This window comes from Varroa jacobsoni, unplaced genomic scaffold, assembly GCF_002532875.2.
Source record: "Varroa jacobsoni isolate VJ856 unplaced genomic scaffold, vjacob_1.0 contig00135, whole genome shotgun sequence".
Taxonomy (NCBI): domain Eukaryota; kingdom Metazoa; phylum Arthropoda; class Arachnida; order Mesostigmata; family Varroidae; genus Varroa; species Varroa jacobsoni.
Window position 1 is genome coordinate 91,000 of NW_019214417.1, and position 25,442 is coordinate 116,441.

Genomic DNA, 25,442 nt, shown 5'->3' on the forward strand with positions numbered 1-25,442 from the left:
ATAATTATTTTTTTATTTTCTGAATAAAAAATGTTTGTCAGCTGGCTTTCAGAATGTTCATAGCATGAATTATTTGTATGATAGACAAACGTGATTAAAACACTCAGTGCCTGCTTTTGAAGACTCGAATGAATCCAGTTATCTACAAAGCAAACTACAGAATTTTAGTCGACGCGCATAATCTCTTTAGAGAACACAGTGATAGATAGATAAAGGGGAGCAAAGTCAGACTAGAAGCTTATCTCAGCCAGGATAGTAAGATAGAAATTCATTACTAACAGTTAAACAGATACTCATATTCGGTAAATAGGTGCAGAATTAAACACATAATTCTGCCTAGTGATAAATACATAATGCCCTGTAGAGCTGTCTTTAGAAATCGTCCGTCTACCGCTTTACAATCTACCTACAGAGATTACAATATACTACGAATGCACTATTGAGATCCCCTTGGACCGCTTACTTGATATTCCATTTCTAGTTTTTCATGGAAAATATCTTCATCTAGCTGTTTGTCTATAGAGATACCCACACGTCCTTAGATATTTTCCAAATGTGCAATGAAACTAAGGCAATAAACAGCTATCATGGATAATAGACGGCAGTGCGGGGCAAAGCTTCACGAGTTCAGCGCAGCGAAACGCTCCCCATGCAGCTTAGTCAACTTTCCAATAAAATCAAATCTATCATCGTATTCATATGATGATAATCTGACATAGTGATTAAAATAACGTATTACTGCTTCCTTGGTTTCCTCCAATGGGTATTAACCCAAAGCCAACACAAATGAGTAGGCTCCCGATGGGTAGATGGCGTATAGTGCACGCCTGTCGCACTTTCATAATGAACGTACTTAGCAATAAAGCCTTGGCTTCAGCAGCAGATTAGGAGAAAAATCGTCAGGGATATGTGAAAAGTACCTTTCACTACGGAGCACCTACAAAAGCTTAATCCTTTGAAGGACGTTTTCCGCTAGTGAATAGCCAACCTATCATATAAACTCGAATGGGAACAAAATCTAAGAATGTTCTAAAAGTTAGTTAGCTTAGTATAGGCAGGACGGTGCTGGAGGAAAAGTTCAAATACCGCCAAAAGCCCAACGATCTGATGTGCTGGGTTAGCATCTTTAATAACAGATATGTTTGTCTCTTGATTTAATTACACGCGTTAGATTCAGATTCGTTGAAGTGTCAGAAAAATTTCTAAAAAAAAAAAAGTAGAAGCACTTTTCATAATCCCAATAAAATGATAAAATAATTAGAGCTGGCCATTTTTCCTATTAATTAGAATTTTACGTTGGTGCTATTATAAAATAAGATTTTCCGCGACGTGTTCGAAATGTTTGCCTACAATGGCTGTGACAGGTGGATTTTTATCCATAAATTGAGTTTCCATTTTTCGAAATGAGCCCTGATCGACAGAGAAATTACAGCACAGGGTGGCGTTACTAGCGCACGTCTCACTTATGACATCATCCTACCGTAACCAGACAGCGTCATCCGAGTTCAGAGCACCCAATGCGGGCCATACGACGTCTTGCATCAGACCCTAATAATATCTAATAGCTTAACCATGCTCTTAATGGACACGTTATGCCACGACGAACTGTTTTATTATAGAACCAGTTAAGTGTTCAAACATTCGATTATCCCTAAGATGGCCGCCTTCTCCGCCCACTAGAGAAGGTTTGCACTAAACACGTATTTTCTAAGGGCATTTTCTAAATGCCAGACGTATACAGTTGTCGTCACTAGTAGCTGTTATGTCTCTAATGGTGTATCAAAGCATTCCGTCGGCTTGCCATAAAAAAAGGTTTGCTTTTATCAGTGCTGGACCCTTACATTATGTTTTTTTATTCTACATGCATTTATACTTTGCGAGGCCTTCTAGTTGCCTAACAATAATAGTTTTATCTGTTTCGTTGCTACGAACAGTTACGAACATACTTCGACTTGAATACAGAATGGCAAGAAGTGGTTGTCTCGATCACGATAGCTGGGGCCTGGATCTGTGCCGTCCTCGCTGGTAAACTCAATGATTGGCTAGGCCGTAAGCCAACAGTTCTCATCGCCTCGTGCCTGTTTTCGGTAGGCTCAATTCTGATGGCTGCCTCATCGGACAAATGGACGCTCTGCGTTGGTCGTTTGATTGTCGGTTTCGGAGTGGGTAAGTCCACTACATCAACATGCACGCACGCATATAATAACATTCTGATGGTCCTAATTGTACGATATAGCCACTGTCGATTTTGATTACGTCCTTTTTAAAATATCCTTTTCCGCAGACAACTCTTTAATAGTAATTGTATGTTAAGCGATATTGGTAAATGTAAGCTTGCTGCAGGGTCGCTCAAATAAGTTATGTATTCATTCTAATGAAATGAAATAAACAGCAGGCCAGAAGTGTCAAAAATGGCCGGGCCGAATACGGCCAAAAAGAGTGAAAGACATAAAAAGGCGAAAAGCGTCACAGGAACTGACCATTAGAGCCTATGTAGACCACCCAACTGGTAACAGATACTCTCCTCCCCATAAAGGTCGCTAATTTTTATGTCCAAACGGTTTTCTGCTACAAATCTAAACTCTATTTTTTAGGAACGGCATGGAAACTGGCTATAGGCTAGACTGACGAATTTGGAAGCTTTTCCATTTACATGTTTGCAACCAACAGGCCGTTGAATTTAAACGCATTACTTTATATATATTAATCTATCTATCGTCTTTATATATATACATACATATATAACGGAAACTGTCTATTAAGTACGGAAAACTTTATTGCATTAGAAAATTACTGTATCTTAGACCCTTATTATAATATCTATCAGCTCTTAGTGTCACTTTTCGAATTTTGTAAGTTAAGCCTTTCAGTATTATAGTATCATGAATATTTGTTACGCATACCCATAGTCTCGTGTTTTCTGTTAATGCGAGTACGAGTACCTTACGAAAACGTAAGGTTCTCTAAGTTACATTCCCTGAGGCCTGGTGGTCGCACGATTGAAATGTCCAATTGTGTTTAACGGTGTCCCAATAACTGTGCACATAAAAGTTTTATCCGTCAATATAAAATATATAATAAATTAGTTTAATGATTATTTGAGATTATTTAGTTAAATTAGTATAATACCTATATTAATTTCGTCTGAACAATCCAACCCATTTCCAAAAAAATATTCATTACTTTATTTTCTAACACATACCGTTTGTGTAGCAAGTTCTTCCGGAGAACGATTTCGGCCGATGGTTCTGTGTTCTTACTTCCCGAAAAACTTCTAGAATGCAAGGAAGGCGCGAATTGGTTTTTGTTCTGATTGGAACTTTTGCGGCAATATTATAGAAACAGAACAAACATAAATATTCAACTGGCAGTCGGTAGTTTGGCTGATCAGCAAGAAAAATCGTATTTGTATAATGTTAAGATAATGGGCACTTGATATTAATTTTTCTGATATGTTTGTAAATTACATTCATATGATACATGCATCGTACGGTAACATATGGTTCTAGGTGCTGCGTAGCGTCGGTGTTTTTACCAAGCTTCACGACCTCATTTAGCTAACTCTATCCAAGGAGTAAAGTGTACGGCATTTACATACTCGTAAGCTATATAGTATAGTTGCTTTAGATAATACAATTTTGGCCAGTACTTCGAATAGCCTTGGAGGCTGTAACTATAGCCTTTGCCCATATTTTTCCGCGTACGAAATTTGTAGAAGCCCCTTCGTATCTTTCTGTTCCTACGTAAAGCTCAAGATGTAAAATAGAGTTTCGATAACGACTGCTTTGTTTCCGCTACCTCAGTGTTTAATAGTCGATGTTCTACGAGAGAATGACCCTTGGGCACATTGTCACGTCATGTAGGTGCACGATTATGTCGGGACATTCGGGTCTGTGCGTGATTCGCTCGTTTATCCGATAGTAGATAAGTTTCCGTTGCTTAGCAATGATACATCGCATCGTTCTGAAGAGTGTAAAAAACGATAGCATCATTTTACCCAGAGGCGTACCCAGACAAAACAAGCTTAAAAGTTATCGTAACTTATAACAATGTTAGAAAGGATTTAAATTTGACTCATTTGACCCATTTGACTCTAAGTGGGATACGCGCGGCTATGTAAGTGAAAGCCACAGTTTTAACGACCGGCTTGTGCTGCTTGCTGAGATCGACAGAAACTTCGCGGAGCAGTTTTCAGGCACGGAACATTTGAATCTTTGCGGAAGTAGTAAGTCATAGGGAGTGCCGTCGTTATTTTATAACTTCGTCTTTTTTAGTTGGGTAACTTTTGAAGTATCTGCCTTTTTTGGCTTCTTTGCCTAGAGCCAAAACACATATAAAGCGGTGTCTGTACTGACGCATCAAAGGCAATATATGAATCTTTGGGTATAGGGCATTTCTAGTTAGATCCTATACTCGAAGCTGGTTAGCGGAGGAAATGATCAATGAACATTTTTGTGATAAAGAACATATCTTAACATTTTGGTCGGTCGAAATATGTTTATGCTTATATGAACTATTATAAAACCAATTCTGGTACTGTGCAGTGCATACGTCCGTGACGCGGCCGGTGACATACTGCATACACTTTGTTTTACAGCGACCTTCTGCTACAAAGAGGACGTTCCATCTGCATAATCATATAAAAAGTATAACAATTTTGTCTTGCTATCATTATAACTAGGCGATACATAGTTCTCTGCGACGTTCGGCTCTCCTTCAGTATAAAGTGATTAAAGTTATTTGCACTACCACTAGTCATGTAAAGACGTCTAAGACATTAATTTCCGCCACTCAAAACGCATTATAATGAAAAAAAAAAAAAAAAAAAAAAGAAAATGTTGCCGGATAAAACAAAATGTTACTGCGTCGTTTTTTCGTTTACGAAAGATTTTCATTTACGACCATGAAGCTCAATTCTCCGTTCTTAGTTGATACACTTTTTGACTCGTTTGAAAACGATTGTGAGCCCGGTATCATTATTTGCATGGCTTGTCATTGTTCCCTAGGATGACGGGAAGATGAAAAGAACATGATCTAGACAATACAAGCGAAATAGATTTGTTAACTTGTCTAACGATACAACCAGTCAAGGGATATTCGAGCATATCGACTAAGATTTTGACAGTATCATAGAATTCTATCAATGAGCTGTTCAGGATGTTTATTCATTAAGCAGTGAACGAGAGCAAGCGTTGTTGTCCATGAATTTCTGCCAGTTGTTTCGCGACTGTCGAGTACGACGATCGATCAAGTTTCGACGGCCACTCTTGGCATCCTGCTGAAATGTTCATAAAAATCCTATTAAAAAGTTTTCGAAATTCTGCCCCGTCTAGCAAAACTTTTGCCTCACTGTCTTTTCAACTTTTTACGATGTGAGGAGGTCGAGCATTGTTGCGCATCTCCTATTTCTGTTCACCTATCTTGGACGATGATGCCGAGTTAGTTCATTATATTATCCAATAGTCAGCATAATGTTTAGCAAATGAAAACATTGAAGCTGTAACAAACAGGGTCAACATTAAGCCGCTTGGCAGACTTCGCAATTGTGCATTTGCTTTAGGACGATATTAACCGTTTCAATTGCATCCACTGACTGACGTAACCGTTCATTCACATCATGAGTCATAGTTCGATACATAATGTACATAAATCGGCCACTAACTACTAAGTTGAAATAAAACCAAAGCAAACGTACCTACCTCTAGGTAGATCCTCGTTCAGCTAACTTAAGATCTACTTACTCAGATTTTTTTACTTATTATACCGAGCTAAGCACACCAAATCTGGTTGCTTTTGAGATCGGTCAGTTTCCATTGCACTTCTCAACCCTTCGCTATTTAGTTCGCGGAGAGTCTTCGAGGCTTTGAGATCGCAATTTCCCTTATAGAATTTGTTCGATTAACGGCTCACGGTGTTTCTAGTAGTAGTAGTAGTAGTAGTAGTAGCGCCGCCGCCGCCGGCGGCGGCTGTAATGTCGCGAAGTTGTCATTATCGTTCAATCAATACGCAGTGTCCTGGAGATCTTGGTCGACACCCTCTGTCTAATATTTATATCTATACATTTTTTTTATTTGGTAGATTACGTGCCGATAGACACATTGTTCATCAATTCTACTGTCATTACATCGAATCAAGTTCGTTCTGTTCTATTGATTCCCCTCGGATACGATGACAGTTCTAGCGGACCCGATACCTAGCCCACAGCGGCTTGAAAGCAGTGTCTTATTGAAAGGCGCTGCCATACTATACGCGAAAAGTATGTTGACAAGAATGACTCGTCAGGAATTGGCCGAAGCAGGTCGCAATACGTGTAGAGGTTCGCTCTTTGTGCACTAAATGGGTCCTTTGGTGCGAAGTCGAACCGACATCGCCGATTCGACAATCGTTTATAGAACGAAGGGAAAAAAGAGAAGAAATAGGAGTCGGCATCGAAAGGAGAGCTGTGCGACAAATTACGGTACGCTGTGTAGGAACGCCGGAAAATTGTTCATTACTACGTCGTAGGCTTTTTCGGTGTTCGACACGTTTATCGTGTTTGCGTCGGAACGCTGGGCCGGGAGGCAGTGCATGGCTAGCGATGCCACGCTGCTCTGATGGTATTACTTTTACTAACGAGACCGGCTGCTTGGACGTTTTCAATTAGTGGACAAGGAAATCGAGAGAAGGAAATGAAGGGAATGATTAGCTCTCACCCCGATTTCCAATAAAATTCATTATAGACTGCTTTTTATATTCTGTGCCGAAGGATGAGACAAGTGATGTTTTTTTTTCCGTTAGCAAAGGATGATACGAAGGTGACCTTTTATTGTACACAAATTCGGCTAGTGATATTCATTTATCTTGTTTCACGTTAATGATTTTGCCAAAATGTTACAAGGGCCATCAAGGATAAGCAATACGAAAATAATACAAAACGTGGTCAACCTGTAACAAAATATTGAAAAAAAACAAATCCTCTAGTGTAGTAAATCTTTATTAAACACTCAACTGAGAATAACATTCAAGTGGGAATTTGCATTTCGAACTCTACTGCGAACACAATAAATAACGAAGACAGCTTTTTGGTATATAGGCACAAATCATTACGAGCAATAATGTATTGTCTTAGTAATAATGTATGGTTTTCTATGTCTACGACATAATCAGTCTCTCAGAAGCTCATAACAAAACTATGTATTGTTCTCTGTAGTAGACAAATAGATAGCTTAGAATGTGTGGCTTACGTGCGTGTGGGTAAGACAGGCTCAACAATATTAGCTATTAGCGGTAGGAGCTAATGGCCTATGGTAAAGTGGCTAGAATCGTGACCACAGCTTCTTCCATATTGGATCGCTTTTCAATTCAAATACAATGGGATTTGAAGAGATAAATGGAATCCGCTTCTTAACCTCTTCAAAAGCGTCTCAGATTAATTCCTCATACTACGTCGTTTGGTCAAGCCTGACTCTTTCTCACACGTCAGCTACTTCTGGGTAATTTTTTCTAGAAAGCGTATTTAATGCATTGACGCACACGGTAGGGATCCTCAGTGCAGACTCAACTCAGAAGCTTGAATTTGGTTCCACCCAGATTAATACCGATCAACGCATCCATTCCCATAAGCTTCACAGCCTGCTGCCCGGGCTGTTCATAGAATAGTACTACAGCCTGACCGGGTCAACTGGCCGAGGTCATTTTTGGGTTCCCCACCACACCAGGTGTGCGAAGTCCCTTAGTCTATGAACCCGGAAGCCTTACCGCAACCTCTGTTTCGCGCGTAGGTAGCCTTTCAGAACTTTTTTTTGCTGTGGCCACTCAACTTTCATCTTCCGGTAGAGGTACTAATTAGCTTAACAAATTTTGAAAGTTAAAAGGGATCTAGCCCGGTGTATAACGTTTCTGTTTCTTCTGCCCACAACTATCTGTCGTGCTTTACCCTCAACATCTTTTAGCGCAGAGTATATCAGTAGCATATAGGCAGTTCCTAAATCATGGTGTCGGAGGGAGCTTTTCCGAGCCCATATAAGTAGATTTAAAACTCCATACGTTATTATTCGTTTCAGGTTATAATTAACCGATTGATCCAGTCGTTTTTCTGTGTACGGTACTAAAGATGGTCGGCCAGCCGTTAGTTATACACTCCGCCTGCCAGGCGTCTAATATTGATTTTCGTTTGATCTCGTTAGAGACATATGAACCATTTTTCCATTGATGTCTTCTTTCCGCCTCTTCTAGATCCCATAAGAGCGTCCAAGGCCGCCGGCGTGCTTACCGTTCTATAGATGTGTAGCGCCGCCGTTCTCTGAGTCTTATGGAAAGGTCTTTACCGGCTTTGGAGCCCGCGAGGCTCCTCCTCCATACGATGAACCCGATAAAAGCTAACTCTGCACGACAGACGTCAGCAGCCTGCGCTTGCCAGCTTACCTAGAGCCCGCCACTTTACTCGCTTCCAATACTGCCGTTTTAATGTGGAGTATTCCCCAGAGAGCTTCATCCAAATAGACTTGTTAATACTTTGCTGTCTTTTATTAGCCTGATCTGTCTACTCACTAATTGGGTAATTTGTCTCATCTGTTTATTTTTCGTAAGCACCCTTTATTTTTATCCAAGCGAACTCTATCTATTCAAAGCGAACTATCTCTGCTTTTGCCATCTATTCAGAGACTGCATTCAACGTTTGTTGGCGTGCGGCTCTAGTTCTGTAGCCGTCTTTACCCTGACTGTGATCATCAAGTCGTCAGCGTGGGCTGGCAACTTACTCCATGGAAGATCTTGAAGGCTCAGCATGTCATTGTGCGCAACATTTCATAAAAACGAGTCCAGTATCGAGGCATGAAGAACGCCCATTTTCCTCAACGGAAGCGTAGAACCTTCGCTTGGTGTCTTTCTGTCCTGCAAAAATTTAGCATAGTTCTCTGCTAATATGCCAGCACCAGTTTCTAGTAATATTTTCCATTGTAAACTATTAACAGCGTTTTGTGCGTCAAGCAGAACAGCCATGAACAGCTTCCAGGTCTTGAGGGTTGAACGACGTAGGAGTTTCGTTTTAGCCACCGTAAAGACAGAACGATTTTTTCTAAGGTCGTAAATGACAGGCTGTCGTCCTTGGTAAAAGTTCTTAACCTGTCTTGATGATTAACGTTTTTGGTCAGTTAGTTCGACGAGCAAATCGACCTGAAGCTTCCATTACCTTCCGGTATCAATACCACTTTCGCCCTTTTCCATGCATTCGAAAATTGCCACTATTATTTTTACTAATTAATTAATTAATGATAATATAATTAATAAATCTTAGTGGCTTCCGCTGCTACTTCTTGAAAATAATCCTTATTGTGCCACCCGCCCTGTGACCTTTTTCTTGCTTGATCTGATTAGCTGCCGCAACTTCTAGTATCATGTGTTCTTGGTTTTCCGCGTTAGGCTCAAGCCGCGAAAATTTCCTAGGAAAATGCTCGTGTGTTTTTCCATTATTTGTGTCTCACATTAAGCCTAGGAACTTTTTTCACTTTTCCGTTTACCGCTTTATAGGGGCTTTTCTATAAGTCTTCTTCTAGCTCGGCCAAAGTCTCTCCAGCACTTATTTTTGCACTTATTTATGGGTCGTTTGAGCTTAGCCTTTTTCTGTTTGGGCTGAGCAGGATCTGTCGTTGTCCTAGCAAGCCTTCTGCAAGGCTCTCCTGACCTGCAAATAGCGCGTACGACTTTGAGACGAATTTTGAGAGTTTTACCAGCACCTGGATTCTATCTGTTTTTTCCCTTTTAGGATATCTTGTAGAAGCACTCGTCAACCTGCAACTTTATTCGGAACGCGTTGGAGTCCTCAGTGCCCTCTGGAGCTTGTTGTTGCTTTGCAACCCTTCCTAATGGTTCTTTCAGCGCCCAATCGTAACACGTTTTGTACCACGTTCCAGAGGGAATTGCAGTGGTAATCGTTTAGATTACATTTCTATTAGCAGTAGCCACTTTTTGACCTCCATTTCCTCTGAGCGAATTGTGAGGTCACTGGACTGGTCGATTACATGTAGGTGCATCCTGCCTTTATAGCCAGAAGGTTATTTGCCACCTATATTATTTCTCATCTCCGACTAGTTCGGTCAAACCCTCGTGTGTCCGAGGCAGCATTGCAGTCAGTGGCTAGGAGGACCTTAGCTAGTAACTACACAGGATGAATTGAAGCCGAAAGGTCGTCAAGGGTAAATTCGAAAGTTTCGACTTGTAGTTCGGAGTGATATAGCAGAAATATACCCTTGCTCTTAACCGCATCCAAGAATTTGGAAGGAGCTTTCTGTACAGATGAAAACGATCCTAGAAATGTCTACAGAGTGATCTGCCCTGCTATTTGCCAAAGTTACGTTCAGCTCACTTATTAAAGTCGAGTTAGGCTTCCCGTTAGGCTCTTGGTCGAGATCTATTCCACCAAAGCATGGGCGGGACAACTGCGGTCGCAGCTGACTTTCATTATCTTAATCTGAATTATTGATGAAGAATGAGAGTACCTTACTGTCCGCGACCGGGTTCTCCGAACTAGGACTATTCGTCTAGCCCTCTTCTTCGATAACGTTCCCTCTTGTCCTTTTTGTGATCAGACCTGGCACGAGTTGTTTCAGATTGTCTTTCTTACATGCATTAGCATGGAAAGTTTGCTCAGCTTTTTTAAGAATTGCTTTTTTTTTTCTGAACATTGGGCAAATCATGGAACTCGTGATATGAACATCCTCTTTGCACTCATGATATGTCTGTTGGTGCAAAAGCAGTTATTATATGCTACAGTTATAGCAACGTCTTCATCCAACTATGTTGTTTCTGCTTTCCTTAGCGTAATGTTTTAGTTTCTGGCAATTGAAGCAGGTCGGTATTAAAGCTCATACCTTGGGGTATACTTTTCAAACATTATCCTTTTTAAGAGACTAGTTTGTAGAATGTTTGGCGTAGAAGCGTTACCAAACAATGCCCGCTTTTCTCCGTACAGGAGTCCTCTATACGCATCCTAATTCGCTCAGCTGTAACTAGTTGATTCCGTACTTTTTCTCTGTCTGTACGGCAGCTAGGAGAAGGTCAATCTTCTGTAGTACTAGCATCGTCGGCGGATCTAAAGCGTCCCGTGCGTGTTCTTACGCAGATGCGCATCCCCTCAAAGATTTTGCCTCCACCTAACTTGGTTTCTGCTATATATTAGCTACTAGAAGACAAGGTCCTCGAATGTCTACAGTTTCTCGATTTCGTACCCGATTCTTTTCTGCTACTCGAAGTGCTACTAATGTTTCTCCGTTTTTTTGCTACACTTGATAAAGAAAAATATGGAATCCTCGGTCACCTTAGAGCTCTTATCTGCTTGTTGCATCTCTCGTATACGACGTAACTTGTTGTTCTTCTGCTAGAATAATTCATACTGTTTCCCCAAGAACGAAATTGTTCCAGGATTAACCTGTTTTTCTGGATTAGGGTAAATTGTTTTTCCGTAGTGTTTCTACGGTGACCTAGAAAAACCATATTTTCTTGTTCTCCTTGAAAGCTATTATACTTCAACTTTCAGCCTTGTTATAATGGCCTGCATTAAGTTGTACATGTCTCCAAATTGCCAACGAAGGTCCCTAAGGACCTTGACGGTTTTGTTTAGTTTTTTGAGAGCTTCATCAAAGCCCAATTGTGGGTCAGCTACCAAGACATCTAAAAATCTTCCCTATTTTTTTTCGTAACCTTTTTTAGCAGCTAGCTAAAAAGTATGTTCAGCGTTTCCGGGGCGCTCGAGACTAGCATCCGCTATTCTCCTGCGTAGCTGTGCTCGTTCCTCGCTTCTTCCTTAATAGTTGACTCGCTCCTTCGACCCCGTTACAGTGGTGTTCCTAATCTGTTCAGACGGAACGTAAATTTCAACCCCTCCTCCCCTTTCCGTCTTCATAGGCTGATCCTGTTGCTCGTGGCGAGCGGCGTGCCCCGAGCACCCTAAGCGTAATCTTCTCCCATTGAAATGATCCAAACTCTACGGGCCTATCACTTGTTATGAGGGTTTCACGGGGAGAGAGGAGGAGTCCGAGTTTTCCCTTAAATACAAAAGTTTCGGAGTTTGACTTGCCGAGGAGAACAGATGGTAGCGACTTACTCGCTGTACAAGGTTCTTAAAGCTGACCTCTTGCGCGAGCTCAGCATTGAGAAGTTGAGAGCTATTACACCGGCTGAGAAAGTCTGGCAGCAGCTCCAATCTAGGGTCTATGTGAAAATGAGAGAAGAATGGTATTGGTGATTTTGAGGCCACATAGACGACCTTCTGATCAATGTAGAACGTCGCCTGGGATATCAAAATGACCGAGAGGAATCGAGGAATAACCTCGGCATCTGGTCGATAGACTTACCCGTTTGAAACCTGTGCCGGCACTGCCATCCATCGGCGAGGTTGTAGGTGCACTCCCGCCATCTGATTTCTGAATGTGATCCTTCGACGCCTAAATTGATCCGATTCGCTACGACAGCGCATCGCGCCGGGAAGGTGGAGAGCTGCGCAGAAACAATCATTCCTAGTCCGGACGTCAAGCGGAAAGAAACGTTTTCTCCATTGACAGTTCCTCGGTTTACGGAGCACGAACGCATAAAGCCAACTTAAAAAAGTTGCTTAAAATCCTCACCTCAACAATCAAAACGCAACTATTTCTGGATTGCTAATCTGATTGTATCTAGCTCTGCTTAAACAAAGTGCACACCTTGAATAGTAAATTATAGTTACACGTACAAATATACCTGTGACTTCTACGAAGCTCGCCTCTACTTTGACAGAACGTGTTTGCAAAAAAGGAGTACCGGCTTAAGTGATTTTAAGTATTTAAGGCAAATTAGCAATATATTAGGATAGCCTTTTTTTTTCTACCTATCGCTTTCAACACGATATTAATTTTTTTTTTGCTATCGCTGTGTTGCCCTTGCCATTGCCGTTAATTCAGCCATCTAAGCATGGCGCTGTAGTGTCTAGGACTAACTATTTCCGAAGTTGGTTATTAATCACAGTGAACGTCGTTCCCGTATGTTGTCATTATTTCCCGAATTTTTCGTATAAGTTACAATATTTTACTCTACAAATGATATTACATTATTCTGAACCTTCCTAAAACATGAATCTAAAGATCAAATGAGAATGGCTGCGATACAACCACAACTGTCGAATATTAAGCGAAAAATCATTTACAAATAATTCATTCACCCTATGGTAATTTTTTTCTATTGTTACTCTTGTCTTTAACTTAGTTCCTCTCCCCGGACAGCCACGGTTTCCTCTGCGGAACAGTGAAGAGCTGCACTTCGTTTATCCGTCAGCTCAAATCTGGAATTTGCTTTTCTTCCATTTATACTTCCGGCTCCTGTCCCAGTTTCCTACTGTTAACTAATTCTTTGAGGCAGTAGCACCGGCATCTTAACGCGGTGTTTTTATCAGCACCGCCAACACATCCTTAACGTGGCGTTGTTCTACCCTTCGTCCGAAGTTTAGACGCCCTCACGTTTGGCGTTGGGGACCACGTCATCATTGACACGATTTTAAACCGCGCCCTCACTATTGTTCGTTCACTGTTACGGGTGTAACAACACAGCCATCAACATCAGTAAAGGCCAATGTAGCGCTGGCGCATGGGTGTTCTGTTGTGTTTGCATAAGTTATGTGCATTTCATATTTTCCTATGGGACCCAACAGGGGAACTGGAAGAAGCGATTGAAAATCTAGAGGTCGACCCAAGCAATGTCCGTTCCATTCCCACGCTTTCCCAATCTCTCTGAATCACTTTCTTTGCCCTTTAGTCAAACTATAATGGAAGTGTCTATCGTACCCAAACGGATGCGAGTCGGGTGAGCCGACTCCTGCTTCACGATGCCGAGGTCATCGATTCAAGGCTGTGGCGGGTTGAAATGGTCGATTTCGATCAGTCGTATTGAAGTGGTCGATTAAATTGTAAAAACCAGGGGGCAAAAGTGAATAATAGAATATTTGTCATTGTTGTGAGGAAATTATTACAAATCGCACAATTCAGTTTGACGAGAATGAAGAGGTGTACGTAATTAAGATGATTAGAATGGTTTAATCAGTAGCCAGTAGCTTGCGCTATGGGGACAGCCTAAGAAAAATATCTGGAACGGAGCTTAATGGATGCGGCGTGTCATTTCTTCGCCATGTTTCTCTTTACTTTAAGCTACATGTAGGTGACTAGCAGGTACCATTAACAAAACTGAACCAACTATTTAGATTAACTACTGATCTGTATACTTCTTCCATTTATTTATATTCGTAAACTCTCACGGCTTGCGCACATCATACAATATTTTTCCAATAGATGTGACACTAAATGGATTTATTGTTCTTCCTATAGGCCTTTCATCAATGACGACGCCAATGTACATTGCGGAAGTATCTCCAACAGAGTATCGTGGAAAGCTGGTGACCGTCAATCAGTTGTTCATCACAGCCGGCCAATTCATTGCTTCAGTCGTCGATGGAGTATTTGCCGCTGACGAACGCAACGGATGGAGGTAAGATCAAGGTTTCGGGTTTTTTAAAGCGAAAAACATCTGTTTTTTTAAATTCGCATTTAACTACTTTAGAAATAATCTACTGGCTGAAAACGTGTATGTTTAAATATTAAGATTTTTTGTGCGCGGCACTATCGTTAAACATTGCATAAAATGGCTGGCCTGTTCCGGTTTGGAACTACGTGTGTCACAGCCCAGTTTTGAATTTAGGCCATCTCATGAATTTAGCAGGTAAATTCCTTACCATTGCACCGTCACAGAAATAATCTGTAGGCATCAGAGGCACCGCTTTTCCTCGTTCGTGAAGATGTATAATTTTATACATTTGTGCGAGATAATCTCATAATACAGCGTAGTTAGTGCCAGTCATGGTGTAAAACTACTTCAAACTTTTTTATCCGAATGAAACCAACCCAGACCCACCGCTCTCTGCGCACACATCCTACCATTTTCATTTTTAGCTAAACTTTTAATCTAGATGTTAGAAGTCTATAACATAGAATGCCATAAGCAAGTGCCGCCATTTACATACAATACATGGAAGACGCGTACATTTTCAGAAGCAGTCTATGTAACCCGAATGGATGATGGTATTTGCCGGATCAGTTAGGCCTACCCAAGTGGCTTTACTTTCCCGGACGTACGTTCATTAACATAACATAATGATTCTGAAAGGAGTAAAACAAGAATATGATACAGTAAAATACGAGCAGTAAGCCAGACTATGCAGGTCTCATCCGCCAATTACTGATGAAGCAGATGCCACTTGATGCGACTATGAGAGATGTCTGAACAGAAGATCTGAGAACGCCAGATGCTGATAACTGAGATTTACGTTGTTAATCCTCTGCAAAGACACTGTTGTGCCGTCCCAGTCAGTAAATTTACATCCAACAGCCTATAATACGGCATAACGATATCTTTATGTAGTGGAAAGTAATTAATAAAATACAGATTTGATTAAGAGTTTGGTAACACTTACATGTAAAGTTTGGAAATGTATCGTTATTCATTGACGTTTCAGTGAGTTTGCTTCATTGATTTAAAAGACAGACAAGGCAAATTGCCGATGCTTAGTTTAATCGATTGTATCAAAATCCACAAAAAAAAAAAGATTAGAACTGGCGGGAGATGTCTGGGTGGAATCTATTTTTCCCTCATTTTTTATTTCGATCATAAACAATCTAGCTTGTTATATTCTACTATAAATTGCAGTAGCATGTATTGTGCTATCATTAGATTGAATCGGCGGTACCGCCGATAGTCAGCCTTTTACCAGTATTCAATGCCGCAGGATTTGGGTCTGGTGCAGAATGTTCGCATGCTGCTGAAAGGGGCATAGTCCAAATGCTGTCACCTTTTGAACTGGTTCGTATTATAAGATGGCACTAAATATAGTAGATATTGAAGTGATAGAATAAGCGTCATACAGTCGAATGGGATAAAAGTGAGCCAAAAATCACTGGAATATAGGTCATTTCAAAATTCGGGTTGACTGTGGTCCTGGCTATTGCAGATCTTTATTTTTATCGGCGATGCACTGATCTGCTAAAATTAATTAAAATCATCTCGAGATTTTTTCTCTATATGCTGCATTGTTCCAATGCGTCGTGGATCATGCGCGAATTCTATTGGTATGGACTGTGGGCATATCACGAACGATAGCGATTAGGTTCGCTTATTATGGATGACGCGTACATAATTTCTAAATCGATTTTTCGCACAAACTTTTTTTGCGAAAAGTTCGCTTATTTTTCGCAGAAAATTCGTACCACTTTTCATTATATTTGCCATAGCAATCGACATGAAGGATGCTGATATAAATTGATATTCATGTAGTTTCACTGTGAGTCGTTACCTAGGCTAATTGGGCTTCAATGCCAATTAAAATTGTTCGATTTCGAAATTATTCCGCATACTCTTTTTTGCTAAGTGTATGCGACCTTTATAACGACCTGTTTTGATAGTTGTTTGTTTTAATCGAAGCAGTACGGCGGGCGTACATTGAAGCATACAGTACCTGTATTATTGTATGCGTCAATGATGGTTGCTATAAGATCCAATATACCGCAGAATGAGAAATTATCTTTTTACCGTCTATTCTCACTAAGGGAAATTAAACGCCGTGCTATTTTAGAACCACACAGCATGCTAACTCACTTCTATTTCTTTCTTTCTCACTATTATCACTATCGGTCTATACCAAGGCGTGTAAGAATTGCTAGAAAACATTAAATCCTTTTTATTTCGAAGAAGTACGCAAACTTTCAATAATTATATTTTTTTAAACTTTCAAATCAGTATTTATGAGTTTTGCATAAATAGAATAACGTCTACCAAGAATGAATGTTTGAATACGACTGATATATCATAGAACGGTCTTAAATTCTTCACCTGTCACACTGATGGGGTGCATGCTACCAGAACGAAATTATAGAACGAAAAGGGTAAATAAAGGGAAACGCCCAAACGTTCCTACTAGCGTTGTCAGAGCATCGCAACGTGTACACTTCGCATCACACGAAACATCATAAAAGGAAGGAAACATCGAAAGGGTTTAGTTTTACACGATAAATAGAAATGTGAGTACTCAAACTTTCAATGTCAATCCGAATTAGATCAACTGGTCCAACAATGATTAGACCACCATTATCATTTCTGCTCCTAATACAGCTTTCCTCATAGAAATAATATGGGATTTTTGCTTTTCTCCACAAATTTCACCTTTTTCATTAACTGCTTCTAATTAAAACGTCATTGGTAGCAACAAGACCTTTGATTATCAATACGAGGTTCTCGGTCCAACTTTCGTCAGAAATGGAACGAGAGGCGACGTCGGCACAGGTGAGGAAGAAACTCACGCGACTGCCTTTCATTGCTGCTTGATTTCCTTCCGTCGTTCGAACACTCACAGGCAGGATCGTTAGTTAAAAAACCAAGAGCTAAGCAAAATGCAACACCTGAGGCTAGAACGAGCCCCAGGGACAGCTGGACAAATGAATGTGTATGCCTCGTCGCTACGGAGGTTATGCAAAACCAGAGTTTCAAGAACGGCAAACTTTACCTTTTGTTGTATATTACAAGGAACGGTTCAGCACAGAAAGAAAAATAGCTAGAAAAAAACGGCTATTTTGGCGAACCTAGAGATTGTCTTGTTTTTCTTCTATGTGCAAAAGGGAAAGCTGCCTGCGCCTCCGTCAACTACAACTCCGAAAAGCGAGCAATGCATCGAAACAAGAAAATTCGACCAACGGCTACTATAAAAATAGTCTATAGATCGCCGCGTATCTTGATGTAAATCAAGAGGCGCTGCGGCCAAATCATTGTATATATATACAAGAAACGTTATAATTCATTAGTTGATTCATAGGTGCGGCATTTCCGTTTGATGGGGTGCCTATAACGCAGAGGCCATTCTCTGCGCCACTAGCACTGCGATTCATTTCTAGATTAGATGAAGAGGCCCAGAGGCGAGAACGACAGCGCTCTGAGCAGTTCTTCCAAGTAGAAAAAAACATTTTTCTGAAAAAGATGATAGAAGAGGCCTTTCGACCAGATATGACGTAATGTGAACGGCGATACCAGTGTAGCTGTGCTCTTGAAACGTCGGACCGCAAGGAAACTGTCAAGCAGCTGTGTATAGATTATAATATTTAACCATGTGGCCGTCCAACGCGTTATGTATAATAAAATTTATGCGTACCCTTTGTTGGGTAATAGAAAATCTAAGTCATACAAAAACCATGTACAATGTATATTGATCTTCATAGCTTTATTATTATTAGTATTAAAACAAAATTTACGAGAAAAAATATAGGAGCAGTTTGATGTGTATTGTATGGGTCGAAGTGTAGAGACCATGTTGAAATGAAGAGAACTATTATAAACAGCATACCATTTTTTTGCACGTCTGGCGAGGTTCGTTGGGTAGAATATTCGGTAGCTTTTCATGCTTTCTTTAATATGTCTCTAAGATAGTTACGACTACGCTGAAGATTTCGATAGAAACGAACTGAGGAATATTATTTTGTCGCTAGTTCAATCTAATGGACGTACTAGCCGCTTCCTTTTCTAGTGCTGTGAAAATTGTGTAATCTGGATCTGTGCCACAGCCGTGGTGCCACGTGGATGATGCTAATGGACATACCACTTTTGGCTTTGTTTTTCTTTCCGTGGGCTTACTGCCATTCCGTTAGCTCGGAGAGCGATGTTTACCGAAGGCCCAGTTGGATATAGGCAAACTAGATTTCTGGCCATTGCATCCGACAGTATATACCGAAAAAGTTTTCTTTATTTTTTTTTCTACCATGTAGGGTATATCATCCTTCATTTCCCTAGGAAATAAACCAACAGACGCTACTTGAGCCGGGCATCGTTAGAACCGATAGGCATTTTCCTCTTATCGCCAAGCTATGACAATATGTGTGCTATTACCCAGCATCGTCTTCAACCGCAGTGAAAGCAGGCTTTGCAATTATTATACTTTTTATTATAAATTGCTTTTACTTAGGCTTAACGCAGGAAAAATGCACTTTCTTCCTTATTAAGCCTGAAGCCCTGCCTCCAAAATCTGATCGACCTCCGGGGTGACGAGATAACGCGTAGCCAACTATCGCAGTGATCCAACGTAGCTCAACATCGCGGCGTATTTGGTTACTCAAACACTGAACCATCTACGCTTATGGAAGCATTATTGTAGACTTTTCTAGTATGTATAGGGTTTAATTTAATTGTGCCTGTTTTATGATATTTTTCTATCATGTCTTATGGTAGTATGTGTGTACGAAGACTTGTTTCAAAGTAGACCTGGGTGTAATTATGATGTTCAATAAAAAAATAATTCTGTTAATTGTCAGCGCTGGAAAAATGCACCACAAAATCTACGCTGTCTTTGAAGACTTGGACAAAATTATCATTGGTTTTTAGCACGCTTGTAATGTAGCGTTATTATTTCGGTTCGTCACGCAGGCTGGTTTGTGGTGTTCCATAGCTGAATGACTGGAGCTTGGCGTTACGTTTGAAACCCATTGCCACTGTTCTCCATGATTGATTTTACTTTTAAATAGCTGCTGATTTAGTCAATAATACTCGCAAATATGATGACACTGATGTATAGATAATGTTTGTGTTTTTTTGCTGGCTTTCTTCTTCCCTGTTTTTGTTTACCTAGAGCCAAAATATTGGCTGGATCTATCTGTTTTGGTGGCACGTTTTCATGACTTTGTTTAATTGCTTCAAATAAACGAGTCTGCATGTCAGACTTCTATCTTCTACAATAATACTCCGTCTTTTAGCGAGAGTAAAGAGCAAAATAGATTTCGCACAAAAGCCCCTTGAGTAATAGCAGTATGCTGTTCATAGCTAGTGCACAGCGTTCGATCACAAAGTTCAGAACTTATGTTCTGCGTGTAAGTAAACCTATATGTAACGTTTGTCACATGTTGAGATCAGCGGCTGAAACATCTTCAAAGCATAGCTCATTTGTAGAGCTTTTACTTACTTATCAGTTTTGGTTTGACTGCGTTCGTTGTTGACCTGACCGAAAACCAGCGCAATTTCGGCTGCATGCCAAGTTTAGCAGAACTTTCAAAAATCAAGATGATACATCTTGTGGCAGGCAAAGCCGTCGTGGGACCCAAATATCGAGTGGAATATGTGAAAATTGCTTGATTTGTCGCGATGGGGCCGGCGCGTACCAAAAGACCGTCAGAGAGGCACCTGTGAACGCGTCCCAAACACAGAAGTTCCGGGTGCTTCTGACGGGTTTCACGCCACACGACCAATGCACATTTGTTTCGCTGTCTCTGGGTCTGTGAAAAGGTAACGTTCAAAAGATCATAACAAGCCGAACTGATTTGTTTGCGCTTCGTTCACTGCTACTGAGTACATCCACGACCGTATAATAAAGTGCTTTCATTTTTTTCATGTTTGTATACTAACACTTTTATTTGATTGGTCTTCGTAGAGTTTCTTTGCCCCTAGATCGACGTGTGCGGATTTAAGAAGAAAGAAGTAAGATAAAGCCTGCTATAAAACATAGCTAAATAGTTCTACTATGAATGGATGAATCATTACATTGCATGTACGTGCTTCGTTCTATTGGCGATCCACGATAACAACCCACTACGTTCCGTTTTAACGTTCATTATTTGGTCAATATGTTCGAGATCGGGATTCAAATGTTCATCGTCAATACTAACAGCGTTTAGTCCAGGCGTCTTCTTCGGGAAGCATAAAATCCTACCTTAGTTATAACTAAATAGATGATTATATCAGTAGTGGAACTTCGACGGCTTGCGCAGCAGTTGTAACTGTTTTATTCACAGGTAACTTCCCAAAGCCAATTATATTTTACAGATTGTTACAGCGTACCACTCGATCTTTTAAACCGTCATAAAACGCACAATAGAGCAATCTCATTTAACTCGACGTATGTAAACAAATACGAACAGGCTTATATTGTACGATCGCACCCGTTCTGACGAATCGTCACCCCACGTTCGGCGCTGAATCTCTCGAGTGGTATTATGAACGGCCGTAACCGACGCAGGCCCGTTCAACTTTATTCATTATCGATGATTCTTTGACGTCTCGCACCATGCTGCTATTACAAGCAAAAGCAAAACATTGTTGTACTTCATTTGGTTGTGTTTATGAAAATACAAATGTATTTTGTAAACGTATGAATCGAAAATTCAACATTTAGTAGAAATCTCTAGATTTTTAGAACTTCAGAACCTCAAAATTGGTGTATCCTATCAGCTTTCATTGGGAACGGCCAAAGAAACGAAGCGATTCCAGGCTCTACGCTCTGTTCCAGACTCTGTTATCAAAGACATTCTCTTGTAACAAATTCCACTTTGTTTCAATGTCAAACGACGAATGTCCATGCTGTTGTAGTCAATACTGCTATTATTACCACTGCCTACCCAAGTGTCCATGGATAGAAAAACATAACAGTTACAAACTGATATACGTGTATGGTTGATCCTATCGCATTCAGGTCTGAAGGCCGTCGTCCGCAGTTCAACTCTCCGTAATCTGGGCAAGCCACGTGGCATGCGCACACAATGAGATTTAATTCTACCACGAGGCTACAGTCTAACCGGCCTTCGCATTATATCTGGCATATCTAAGTTGCTACCTTTTTCCTCTAACTTAGCGAGTCATTGTATTACGGCGTTTACCTCTCTGCCGGTCTGGTCTGTTTTTAATTAGTCATTGAATCGGCCTGCGGTTATATATGTCAAACTGCCAATGTCAGAGTTATGTTGTAGGGGCCGTCAGAAGACACCCGTTTCACCCATCGTCATTAGTTTTTCAAGAGCTGCTTCAAGCCATAGGAGATCATACAGCGGGCAAGGTCAATGTCAACTAATGATAAGCTCTTCCCGCTAATGTCTGTAGCGTAGTCAACCTCTCTATAAAGCAACAACATCAGGGCCGATTAGTAAACATATAGTCTACAGATCATAAATCCGTATCGTACAATCTCTGCTCATTCGTTCGGTATCAGTTGGGTTAAGGCAGAATGCAACTGCAAAGCGCGCCCATATATGACAAGGTTGTCGTTGGCGGGTAGGAAGATTGCTTATTCAGCCTTTCTAGGGACATTGTATACGACAGCGCAGGAAGCGACTTAAAGCGAAGACTACCCATGCACTCGGTACTAGAGAATAATGTATTATTTTATAGTCAAAACACTATATCCATCGACTGAAAGCACACGAAAGCACTTACGAAACGTTCTTTATATTATATTCACTCATATACAAGCAAAGAGCTAAACGACCCATTCCGCAGACAACTGTGCAATCAAGCTTGCACATATATGCAAGCCACATGTATATAGACAAACACACACACACACACACACACGTAATACAAATAGAAATTAAGACGTGACGTGTAGTTGAACAAAGCAGAAACCCACAATTTCGTTTCTTTCAAAAACAATCCTGGAAAATGAAGCGACCTTGTCTTGGTATAGAGATATGCTTTCATTTTGATTCCTCTGCGTTGATTGCTTGCATTCGATGGGTTGTCAAGTGTTTTCTTGTGAGGCCGCGTCTGACCTTGCTTTTTTACAACAGCACGGCCTCAGATCAAGTAGACCTAAATGCGTACTTAGCTTTTTGCACGATCAGCGCTCGGCGCCATGTAACTTCGAGGTGCGTAGATCCACCAATCAACATTAGTCTATAAAGCTGGGTGATGTACATTACCGATGCTTGGGATGCGGGTTTCGTAGTGCCGGTCTGAGTTACTGTAGCTATAACAACGAGTAAGAATGACTAGAATAATTAGGTCAAGGATAATTTTCTACAAAAAACGAACGCAGCAAGCCGACGAGCGAAGAAGGCGCTGCCTTCTTCAGTTGTTGTCCATGCTATAATAACTTCTATTCACACAAGTTGTATAGAGTTTACGTTTTTTTTTAAAATCGGCCTTATCTATTGTTATTATCCAATGTTCATATGAATAAAGTACTTACGCAGAGTAGAACATGGAAAACGGCGGTGGATGTAAGAGTTCGTTAGCTTTTTAAGAGAAATACAACAAGTACAGCGCAACTATTTTCAACGAGCGAAGAGGTAAAAGACAATTTGTCCAAATTAAAAAAAGGGAAGGTGGATTTAAGGGGAAAAGGCCCGCAGTGATCAAAAACGATTATTTCTATAACCTGCGGAATGTAAATCCTAAGCTGCTGCACCTGTGCGAACCTTATCTTAAGACAGGGTAAAAATGTGGGTAGTGTATATTTTATAAGATATTTGTTGTCGTTGCAAATAGACTTAGGTGGTATGATTTTGTATACACGGTACCACTGTTAATGCTACAAGCGTTGTTACTGTTAAATCATTATAGATGTTTTGATTTGCCTTCTTTGACGCTGTGAAGGTGGGTCTAGCTTGACTTAAAGTTACTCAAGTTGTATTAGTCAAAGCGTTCTATGCATAAATATCTAATTATTTCTACCAATGGGTTTTGAGATCAGAATATCTAAGTTATTTTATCGCCCGGTAATCAATACAATCATCACATAGGAAAATTCTCCTAAGAAAGGTACTACGGTTTACAAATTTAAATCAGGAAGGATCATTCTAACCATAGAAGATGTTGATTGCTAAAACGATAATGCTATCTACGTTATAGGCCATTCTGTCACTTTATACCACGTACAATGGAAGATATTCCAACGGTGGTCGTAATATGTTTTGAGCTTTTATCGGGATTAACGTTTTGACCTCCGCTAGGCCGTCGAATGTAATAGTCGGAAATCGAAGATAATGAGTTGAACCAACTGTAGCTTCAATAACTGAGCTTTATGGAGCAGAGCTAAAGGGGCGCAATGACTTACTCAAAACGATAGGACAAAAGCCTGTCGTTAATAGGTTCGAAGTCTAGCAGGAAGCCAGACGAACCTGTAAACATGGCTGGATGGGTGGTCAGTTCAGCCACTACCTTCCTTCCACTCGTTTGACAACCACCGCTAGACTATCAGGACAAACGGAAACGACCCTTTTAAACCTACTTCGAATGTTTCGCAAACAATAACACGTTTTGGCTATATATCCTTGTTTTCTATGGAAAGAGAAAACGACGGAGACGCGAACTGTATGAATTCGAAGGACCGAAAAACTTTGGGATCCTTTTCCATCGCCTAGACAAAAACGCACGGTAATTCGATAAAAAAAAGAAGGGCCATCGGACGTAGTCGACGATCGCAGAGGCTACATGGCATATCTTCGTGCCCATGTCTACGCTAGGTGTCCAATAAGCATATGACAACGACGAGAGAACTGTGATTTTGGTCCTCCGTTGAGTGGCCTATTGGCCAAGTTACTTACTTGCAGTTATCAATTATTGACTGGTTGACGAGCTCAGTTTCTATCTTGCTGCATCTCTTGCTCGAAGCGCTTAAAAGTTGTAGCCTAAGCTTCCGTATGTTAGCAACACAATCGCACGGTCTTCAATGCAGTCCATCTAACTACATAGTTATCCCTTTGGGCAAGGCGGCCTTTAACCGGTTTGCCTGAGACGAAAACATTAAAGCATCTTCAAAATGCTGTTATTTATATTATTGCTGACAGCTGCAATTTGTTGAGGCGGCTGAAAATGCTGAATTGAAAATTGTGTCCTCACGAGTTCATTCGTTATGGCTGGTGAAACGTTCTGCTTATTCCGCTGACCCTGATCTTGCCCTTTGACGTGCACAGTATTTTCAGGCTACATTAATAGGTCTGCTTTTACTAATCCATAGATAAAAAGGTCAAGTGCTTTATAGAGTCCAATGACGAAGTTCGGGTTAAGCACCCGAACGGCAGCACAGCAAAAACCGCAAGGCTTCGGTAGTAGATAAAAACGGCAAGGATGTATTTAAAGCAATATATTGAATTTAGGAGGCAAACGAAATTAGAGAACAGACAAAGTTATGACTCAAAAACATTAGAAGATATGTAGCATTATTTTAAGCCGCCCGTACAAGGGTACTGCGGAAACGATTTTTGTATTGTCTGTATATATTAAATGCATATGGAGCATATAACAGGATGGCCCGATCCTTCCTTAGATTCGGCCCTGGAATCTCATAACCGTTGACAAAAACGTGTTGAAATTGATACGTACTTTACGAAGCCACTAAGGTGACACATATTGTTAAGCAAACGTAGTTATGCGTGATAAAGTGTTACACATATACATGATTAGGCTGAATAAAATTGTCTAGTGTAAGTACACGTATGACCATTTGATGAGACAAACCTATTGTACAGCTAACTATCCTAGCTGACTCTAGGAAGCTATAATTAGCTTATTTATATACTTCCGTATAAGCGTCTATGGTTTTTGTATTTTTCCAGGTTCATGCTGGGTTTAGCAGCTATACCCGCACTGATTCAAGGTGTCTGCTTTCTTTTCATGCCTGAATCTCCTCGCTGGCTATGTGGTGAGAACCT

General features: G+C 40.6%; 1 protein-coding gene across 2 annotated transcripts in view; it reads left to right on the plus strand.

Moving 5' to 3' along the window:
• The window catches only part of LOC111270837 (proton myo-inositol cotransporter), a 90,656-nt gene that overhangs the window by 17,228 nt on the left and 47,986 nt on the right, over positions 1–25,442 (plus strand). For both annotated transcript variants that reach the window (XM_022851269.2, XM_022851270.2), the window contains exons 3-5: positions 1,935–2,166; positions 14,325–14,484; positions 25,347–25,432. In XM_022851269.2, the coding sequence (XP_022707004.1) occupies positions 1,935–2,166; positions 14,325–14,484; positions 25,347–25,432 (478 nt within the window). The remainder of the gene's footprint in view (positions 1–1,934; positions 2,167–14,324; positions 14,485–25,346; positions 25,433–25,442) is intronic.